The sequence below is a fragment of the Phyllopteryx taeniolatus genome, chromosome 12, assembly GCF_024500385.1.
Source record: "Phyllopteryx taeniolatus isolate TA_2022b chromosome 12, UOR_Ptae_1.2, whole genome shotgun sequence".
Taxonomy (NCBI): Eukaryota; Metazoa; Chordata; class Actinopteri; order Syngnathiformes; family Syngnathidae; genus Phyllopteryx; species Phyllopteryx taeniolatus.
Genome location: NC_084513.1, coordinates 21,975,611 through 21,985,520, shown reverse-complemented (window position 1 = coordinate 21,985,520; position 9,910 = coordinate 21,975,611). Strand labels below are relative to the sequence as shown.

At 46.6% G+C, this 9,910-nt stretch overlaps 1 protein-coding gene across 4 annotated transcripts in view; it reads left to right on the top strand.

The window, feature by feature from the left end:
• Positions 1–2,639: 2,639 nt before the first annotated feature.
• ttn.1 (titin, tandem duplicate 1) overlaps positions 2,640–9,910 on the top strand; it is a 196,003-nt gene continuing 188,732 nt past the window's right edge. For all 4 annotated transcript variants that reach the window (XM_061792602.1, XM_061792600.1, XM_061792601.1 and 1 more), the window contains exons 1-5: positions 2,640–2,786; positions 6,416–6,532; positions 7,041–7,244; positions 7,736–8,023; positions 8,260–8,339. In XM_061792602.1, coding sequence (XP_061648586.1) covers positions 6,442–6,532; positions 7,041–7,244; positions 7,736–8,023; positions 8,260–8,339 — 663 coding nt within the window. In that variant the 5' untranslated portion in view covers positions 2,640–2,786; positions 6,416–6,441. The remainder of the gene's footprint in view (positions 2,787–6,415; positions 6,533–7,040; positions 7,245–7,735; positions 8,024–8,259; positions 8,340–9,910) is intronic.

Below are 9,910 nucleotides of genomic sequence, written 5' to 3'. Positions count from 1 at the left end.
GACGAACATCACATTCATATGACCACAACATAAGGAACATAAAGTGAACATGACCACAACGTGAGGAACATCACGTTAACGTGACCACAATGTGAGGAGTATCACGTTAACGTGACCACAACGTGAGGAACATCACGTCAACGTGACCACAACGTGAGGAACATCACGTTAACGTGACCACAATGTGAGGAACATCACGTTAACATGACCGCAACATGAGGAACATCCACTAAATATGACCACAACATGTCATGAGAAACATGTCGTTGATATGATCACGTGTTGATATTCATGTTGTGGTCATGTGAACGAGATGAAGGTTGTCATGGCAACCGCTGGCCTATTATCACTTTTGCATCTGATTCCAATGAAGGGCCCAGCAGCTGGCCACTGAGTGAAACCGGCATTGGCAAAGCAAAGAGTGGACTTTGGTGCAGGGCAGGGGCTGCCGAGGGGAGGGGGTGTGCGGTGGTGTTGGGGGTAGAGCGGTGTGGGTGGGTGTGGGGGGGTCGTCACCCCGTTGTGGTTGTCATGGGAACCTCAATGTCGCCGTCACGCGGACCCGGTCTGACGGAAACGCCTCAATGGACGCTTTGTATCGCCAAGTCAGCAGGAAGACCGTCGGGGACCGGATGCTGTCCACACAAGACCAGCGGGGACCCGACGTGGTCCAACTGAAACTGGCAGCCGGGAGACGTCACGCCGGTCCCGTCGGTCCCGTCGGTGGAGGAAAACGCTGGCAGGAGATCAAATACCGCACATTGGAATAGGATTTGTGAGAAGAGCAACACAACACACGACAACATCCGTAAGGTCCACACACACGTGCACACACACGCACACAACAATTCAACACACACTCCAGCGTCCCGGTGAGCTTTGCCGAACGGTTGAAGAAGGACCCGGTGGGAATGAACGTGGCCTCGGACAAGCCGGCCTTTCTAGGTCAACATTGGCAACTCCTGGAGCAACCTCCCCCCCGCCCGGCCTCCGTCCCACCCCCGCCTGCTTGTAGAGCGCAGGACCTCCGACAAGTCCAAAATCAATCGTCCAAATCAATGAACAACAAACACGTGTTACATATATTTCCAAAGCACTGTGACATGATCGCAACGTGAACGGCTACACTGGGCGCCTGTAAAACCGAGAACAATAACGTTACATTTCACGGTAAGCCGAGCAAAACAATCGTTTGCCCTGGCCGAATGTGGCACAACCGTGTTCGCCTTTGCTGTGAACGGCGAGCGAGGAAAGGAAAGCAAAAAGGAAAGCAAAAAGGAAGGCAAAAGGAAAGCCAAAAGGAGAGCAAAAGGAGAGCCCTTCATTGTCTGCTTTCGTTTCATATCAGTTTGATGCAATGAATGGCAAGATGCCAGCCTACCACCACCTGCACTCTACGTTGCAGCTGTTGGTTCCCAAAGAGGCGGCATGGCGGAGGACTGGTTAGCACATCTGCCTCACAATACTGAGGACCCGGGTTGAAATCCGGCCTCCCCTGTGTGGAGTCTTCATGTTCGCCCTGCGCCTGCTCGGATTTTCTCCAGGTACTCTGGTTTCTTCCCGCATTCCCAAACAGGCACGCGAGGTTAACCGGTGACTCGAAATTGCTCGTAGGCGTGAATGTGAGCGCGAATGCTTGTTTGTCTCTTTGTGCCCTGCGATTGGCTGGCGACCAGTACAGGGTGTACCCCGCCTCTCGCCCGATGATAGCCGGGATAGGCGCCAGCTCGCCCGCAAGAGGTTCAGAAAATGCATTGTGACGTCTCGTCGAGCGAGGTGACAATACGGCGCCAGACATTTTGTTTTCAGGCTTGGATTGAGTTCCCTCTAGTGGACACTAGCGCTTCTTACATCTTTGTTTTCTTCAGCAGCTCAGGGTGTACCCCGCCTCTCGCCCAGACTCAGCTGAGATGGGGGTCAGCACGCCGGCGACCCGCGTGAGGATAAGCGGTTCGGAAAAGGGATGGCTAGATGGTGTGTGGACACGTGGAACATGGAGCATTGTCTCTTTGATTAGCGGTTATTTGTAATGTTAGTTCCAAATAGTTACTGCACTTTTTCAGGTGTCTGTACTTGAGTATTTTTCGGACAACTTTGAAGTTTTTCTCCCAGAATACCGACTAAATAATACTGTCAATTAACGTGGGGCGCAGTTGTTGCCACCAATTTCTCATGTTTGGCAAATCAATTGGCCCGGGTTACGGTTAGGGTTCGGTGTTTTGAAGTCAGGAAACTGTTTCCAAGCAACTATTTCATGTTTTGAAGCAATGTCTTTCCTTAAATGAGGCCTCGACGCTGACTTGTGGGTCAGGGGCAGCGTGAGGAAGACGGGGATGAAGATGATGAGGGCTGCGTGTGTTATAAGAGGGGGCGGGGCCACAGCGTCTGCCTCAATTTGCACCCCGACCCCCCTCCCACCCCCATTACCGTTTTCAAAACATCCACGGGATCAATCATTTGGAAGGGGGTGGGGGTCATTGTTGTTTTGAAAAAGTGCTGGGTTCCGCATCCCATGATGCCCTCCTGCATGTCAGCTCAGCCAATGAGAAGTCTCCGGGGGGGGGGGGGGGCACAGTGCGCCCCTTCCCCTCCTGGTATAAGAGGGTGACAGCGGGTGCTGTCCCCCCTGAGCAGTCTTCCTTCCCAGCCTACCTCGGCTGGAGGACTACACGGGGGTGTAGTTTTGTCTTTTAGGGTGCCCATCTTTGAGGACAAACTCGGAGGATCACGGAACCGCTTGGCTTCATCGGGGGGCTCCGTCCCAACATCGGCAGGCGGCCTTTCACGTGAGTAATAACCAGAACCCCTTGCCCCTGGACACCCACCCCGACCTCCCCCTTGCTCCTTCGTCAACGCAATTGTGGCGTTCATTTAGGAAAATGTTGCGGATTTTGTGCAGAGGTCGCATGAAACAAATTGGACAAAAATCCAAAATAGCTGGGGTGAGGGCGGGGGGATATTTCCCCCGGGGGCCGATGGCTTTTTAAGGGAATCGTCACTTGACCGACCCCCCGCCCAACCTGCGGCCAGCTATGTGCCACATGCTGCCTGTCAATCAGAATTCTATTTTTAGCAGCAATGTGCAGCGCTCAGCCGGTGCTGCTGACTGACACCCAGTTTGGATTTCAACTTCTTCACCCAGTTTGGATTTCAATTTCTTCATCCATCGGGTTCTGACGCGACTCATCGATGACACGAGAATGATTGAGTCAACCCGATTCAATAATTCACGTCTCATCTCAATTCAGTTGAACACAACACAATTGGGCCGAACCTAATTGAATCGACGTCATCGTCTGAGGTCCAACGGAACTTTTTGGCTGCCTAAGCGTCATCTTAGTGGTTAGCACGACCGCCTCACAGTTCTGAGGTCGGGCCTCGAATCCGGCCTCTGGCCTTCCTGTGTGGAGTTCGCATGTTTGCCAGAGTACCCAAGGAAAACCCACAGAAGGACGGTTTTCTGCGAAAACATGCACGTTAGATTCATTGAAGACTTGAAACCGTGCTCGGGTGTGAATGTGGCCCACAGTTGGCCGGTGACCGGTCCTGGGTGTACCCCGCCACTCGCCCAAAGTCAGCTGGGATCAACTCCAGCTCACCCGTGACCCTGATGAAGAAAAAACACAACAGAAACCAAAGTGTCATCTTTCTTTCGGCCAATCAGAAACTTGATTGACATCTTGAATTGATTGGAAAGTGATGTCCATGGACACGTGAGCACATTAACGACATGATGATGATCTATTATTACAGATGAGGTACTATTTGTCCAAAAATAAACCAATGAAGGGGTTTTCATTTCCCAAAAACTTTTGTCCAATGACAAAGAAACAGAAAGTGTCATCATGAAATACTAAACATCTCTCCTACATAATGGTGTGTGTGTGTGTGTGTATATATATATAGATATACATATATATAGTGTGGTGTGTGTATCTTTATGATCCCGGCTGGTTCTGGTTTGATAGGTCGCCTCCTTCAGCTGCCGCCGCCCGTCACCTCTGGCCCAGGCCCCCCGACCTAATTATGACATCCTCGGTGATGTTGCTGGTTGGGGGCGGGGTCTGTGGTTTTGGGGGTGGGGGTGTCAGCTGTCGCGCTCGTCTGCCAGCAAAGAACTTTGCTGACATGACGCAGTCAACAAACTACCCAAAACTCACATTAGCACTTGTGGTCACACTTTATTAGTAATTGCACTCATTGGTCATGATTATTGTTAATAAGAAAAATGGTTATTAGTCATGACAATAACAGTACAAAATTAACAATAGTTATTATTTATTACAATATCAGTCAAACAAATTATAGTTATTAGCAGTGTTCGGCAAATTACTTCAAAAAGTCAATAGTTATAGTTACTTGTTACTTGCATAGTAGTAGTTGAATCAGTAATAGAATTACAAATTCTAAAATGTTATTAGTTAGCAGGGAAAGTCATTATTGTGTTCCAATTTTGCAAAGCCTTCAAATATGGATCTTTGAGCGGGTCGGATGGGCCGCCTGGCTCGAGTCGAACTGCGTTGACGTCACCTCACATTTATTGGGCCTCAGAGCACAACTGGCACACATACCGAATTCAATGTTTTTTTTCACTGCAAAAAGTGGATTATTAATTAGCAACTATTTCAAGTCAATGTATTGTCAAATTAAAAGACAAATTGTCTCCCAGCACTGCGACTGGGTGTCTCGCCCAGAGTCAGCTGGGTTAGGCCCCAGCACGTCCACGACCCGCGTAAGGAGGAGCGCTGTGGAAAATGGATGGATGGATGGATGGATGGATGGATGTCTCCCAGCATGCGGACAAAATAGAGCCTGCCTAACTGCATGAGATCGCAGCTCCTCACAACGGACGCTTTTCTCGAGGACGAGCTCATGTTCAGTTCACACTTGTGTTTTGCCGGCTCTCCGTCAGTGACCTTGAAGTCGGACGTTGTAAAAACGACACTTCAAAGTCGGACATTGACTTTCGGGACCACGGCACCTCCAAGCTGGGCACTGCCACTCATTGGTTTACCTTCAAATTGTACTTGACCTGCAGCCAATCATCATCACTTATGTAGCCCCTCCCCTCCAAAGAAGGACAATCGGAAATAAAACATAGCGATAACACGTTATTTGCAGCTCTTGTCTGAGCGAGTGAGGCGCCGCAGTTCGCTGTCGCTAACGGTAACGCCAATGCAACGTTTGACATCGGAATTCATTCGATGACCCGTTTACAGCAAGACGTGTCAGAGACATGATTGTTCCCCAGCACTGCTTGTTAGTCCTAATAATAATAGTCAAACCATAACAATATCAATCATAACAAGCAGAAACGCAAAACCTCCTACCTTTTTTTTTTTTTTTTTTTTTAGAAAAAAGTGTTTTCTTGCAGAATGGTATGTTTTTTTTTGTCAAGGTGAAATCCGCCAATCAGAAAATCTTGCAGATAGGAAGTTATGCGTTTCTACCATCTTATAGTCATAATAATAACTATCAAACAACATGTATAATAATACAACAGCAGAGAAGGTCAAAAACTAGAAGCGTGAGCGTGTGTGTGTGTGTGTGCGTGTGTGGCAAAGGTTAGGCTAGAGCCACCTGCTGGTCAAAGACAAGAAGGAGCTGTACCGGACTGCAGTGACAGGTCGACAACAGTGTGTGTGTGTGTGTGTGTGTGCGGTATTTCAGTGTATAGTGTGTATTTAGTGGAGGTGATGTACAATAATCGTTTGGTGTGCATACCTGTATACAGCAAACGTATCGTGTGCGTAGCGTGTATATGAGCGCAGGTCGTCTGTGTCTCGGGGTGCAGGAAGCGTATACTAGCCGAAAAGCAAAACATAATTAGAATTTTCAATGAAGCGCTTGAAACCAAGCAAGATAATTAGCAACAAACATGAAAGAAAAAAATAAACATATTTGTGAAATGTAAAAAGAATTGGAGCTCAGGGAGAGATTGTACCGAAGAATAACAGCAGTAGTAGTAGTCATCAGTCATAACAATCATTGTCAAAAGATAACAATAGTTACCAGTCATAACAATAACAGTTAAACAGCTAAACAACAGCTAACCCTAACTATACATATAAATCATAATAATAGTCAAACCCCAATAGCTATCAGTCACAACAACATCCAAAACATTCAAACAAAAAGTATTAGTCATATCAAGAACGGCCGAACAATAACACAATAACAGTAAAAAAAACAACACTAGTTATTAGTCATACAAATAACAAAACAATAACAACGGTCAAACTATAACAAATGTGTAAATCAATCAAAAAATATAATAACCATAATTGTCCAACAATAAACCGTCGTTATTAGTCATAACAATGATGTTATTGTTCTGGCGTGAACGGTGCTCTTCGGTGACCTTTTGAAGAAAGTTCCTGCTCCAAAGTGTTTGTTTTGTTTTGTTCTCCTGCAGGCTGCCAAGCAAACAAGAAGAAGAAGATGTCGACACAGGCGCCGACCTTCACGCAGCCGCTTCAGAGCGTGGTGGCACTAGAGGGTAGTGCTGCCACCTTCCGGGCGCAAGTGAGCGGTAAGACCCGTTTGTTGTCCGTAAAGTCTCGTCTCCCAAACGGAATTTACAGTAAATACGGTGGACTCAAAATTCCGATACAGCAGAGTGATTAGGGAGTAGGGAATGAGGGAACGATCACTCCTACTTCCTAATCCCCATATCAGGATCTTGATATAGTGGACTATGTAGTTCGGAATCATCAGTCAAATGAAAAACTCTTTTTTGGACACTCCGGCGCTATTAATTACGCAATTGCATCCACATCATTTAAAATGAATGTGGTTCCCATCGCTTTGAATGGCTTGAAACAATTTATTATTGATAGATTTAAAAAGCTGAAGATAGAAATAACAAAATCAAGACAAAGGAACGTGGATAGTGGACACACATTTTCAGTGTAGAACTTGCAGGTTTAAACACATTTAACGTGTTACAACACACCCGGATTTATTAGAAAACACTATCCAAAGCCATCTTTCAAACTAAACCGAACACCATATGACTCCAGTTCTCGTCTGCCCTCCAGGTGCTCCGGTTCCCGAGGTGTCCTGGTTCCGCGATGGCCAGGTTCTGTCGGCCGCCGCGTTGACCGGCATTCAGATCTCGTTCAGCGACGGCCACGCTGTTCTGAGCATCGACGCCGTCAATGCAACGCACAGCGGGAGGTTTTCGGTCCGGGCCACAAACGGAGCCGGACAAGCCACCAGCACCGCAGAACTCGTTGTTACAGGTGAGACCCAGACTAGACCCTTCAGGTGGTGTTTAACACTCGGGACCTACTCCACGTCCCCTTCAAAACCTCAGGTAGTCTTTAAGTCCTCATCCCCTCCGAGACCTCAGGTGGTCTTTAAAAACCCCTCTGACCTATTCGACGTCCCCTTCAAGACCGCAGGTAGTCTTAAAGTCCCCGTCCCCTTCAAGTCCTCAGGTTGTCTTGAACTCCTCTGACCTACTTGATGTCTTTTTCAAGACTTCAGGGGCTCTTAAACCCCTCTGACCAACTCAATGTTCCCTTGGAAACCTCAGGTGGTCTTTAGGTACTCTGACCTCCTCAACGTGCCCTTTACGATTTTAACTCCTCTTCCCCTTCAAGACCTCACATAGACATAAACTCTTTAAAGGCAACTGTTACAGCGGTAGCAGTGAGACCCTGTGTTGATAGAGTCTACCTCTCCATGACTGAGGCACAGCGGTTGAAATGTAAATCTTTTCCACGTGCAGCCGAGACGTCGCCTCCCAGTTTCCTTCAGAGACTTCAGAGCTCGACGGTGCGGCAGGGCAGCCAGGTGAGACTCAGTGTGAGAGTCACCGGCATCCCGTCACCTGCGGTCATGTTCTACCGGGAGGGTGCTGAGATCCAGAGCTCGGCCGACTTCACCATTGTCCGGGACGGAGACCAGTACAGTCTGCTGATCGCCGAGGCCTTCCCGGAAGACTCCGGGACGTACTCCGTGACGGCCAGCAACAGTAGCGGTCGAGCCACGTCCTCCGCCGAGCTGCTGGTTCACGGTGAGTGTCTGCAATGTTGATTTGTGCTAAGCTAAGCATTTGTAAAAAGTGTGAAAACTTGCACTCCTCCAAAAAAGCTGATATTGGGCGACCCTAATGAGAACAAGTGCTCTCGAAAATGAATGGATGGAAAATATACAATTGACTGAATCATGTCAGCTAAGTGTCGAGACCTACTCGAAGGGCTTTGAAAAGGAGCCATCGAGATAACTTTGGACCATTTTGTGGTCATGCAGGCGAGGAAGTTGTCCCGGCTAAGAAAACCAAGACCCTCGTTTCCAGCTCACAGATGAGTCGTCAGACCAGAGTGGAGCAGGTACAGAAACTGATTGAATGTTCCAGTCCAATGTGCATGTAATTCAGTCTTTTCATTTTCAATTTGGTATTCAGGAATCAAAAAATGACACCTTGTTTCAAGGCAGTCCAACTCGGTGCTGGTCCCAGGCCGGTCTAATAGGAAGTCGTGGAGTCAGGCAGGGCATCTGTCCGTGGGGTTTCATCGAAAACGGCCACAACCAATAGAAAAAAAGATGGGAGAAAGAGGGTCAAAATTTGGGTGGTCAAAATTAATGTGTTAATGCATATGATTAATCACAAAAAATGATCACCTTAATCATGTATTAACACCGATTAATCACTCAATTTATTTCGAGCGCAAAGTTTTGGTGCAAAGATGAGTGAGGAGAGACTGACTGGCCGATTCCTTTGGGGCGAATTTTGCCTCAAAAGTCACCTAGATGGGACTATAGATAAAACAAAGTCACTTTGCATGCATTGAAGCGCAACAAGCTCAAAATACCATCTCAAAGGAAAAGGTGGTACTATGTGTGGTATATTGAGCACCTGTGATTCATCGCGATTCATCAAAATTCAAAAGTGTGATTAATCAGATTTTTGTAAAAAATCAGTCGGTTGACAGCCCGAAAGAAGGTAGTAGGCTGGAACCACACACTCATTTGACCATTGACAGCTATTGAATAACACCTAATCAGTCAATCAATAAACTATTGAGAGTCACCATGTGGTTCTGGAGCAAAAACTAGTATGAAAATATTTTCATTTGAATGTGTCAGATTAGAAAACAAATACAAGGATCTTGGATTGATCGTTCCAGACCCACTTGTGATAGGGAAAAAATATAGATCATCAAAATTATTTTATTATTATTATTATTATTATTGTTGTCACATTCCTGTGGGGCCAATTCTACATTACTGGTGCACTCGCTGTAGTCGTCTCGCCTCGCTGCACTATTTGCATATCTGTTGTTGACCAATACTGGCCACTCATGTGCCAAAGTAGCATCTGCACCACTTGCACACTGACCGAGGAGTATCTGCAACATTCGCACAATCAACATTGTCCCAGATTATCTCACTACTCGTCACTTTAAACCGCATACACTCTTTGAGGTCTCGGCGCCCTTTGCACAATGCTCATTGCGCCGGACTATTGCTATATTAGTCATTCAAACTGCTCTAAGTGCTAGAGGACTCTGCATCTTTTTGCACAAAAAAAGCCTATTGTACCGGCATTACCAGATAGCTAGCAACCCTTTATTGCTCAGTGACTGTTTTTTTTGTCAATGTCTTTCTGTCTCCAAAGTGTTCTCTGTCAATTGATTGTCTGTTGTCGTACTAGAGCGGCTCCAACTACCGGAGACAAATTCCTTATTTGTTTTTTGGACATACTTAATACAAAATAAAGATGATTCTGATTCTGATTATACATATTTAAAAAATAATGAAATATTTCACTCTGTGTGTGTCTTGCCCCTCTATGAATTTCACTTTTTGAACTGAACTAGCTAACTAAATTCAGCTTTTGACACTATTCTAATTTATTGAGATGTACTTGTATACACCAAAATGTTCAACCAAACTGTAT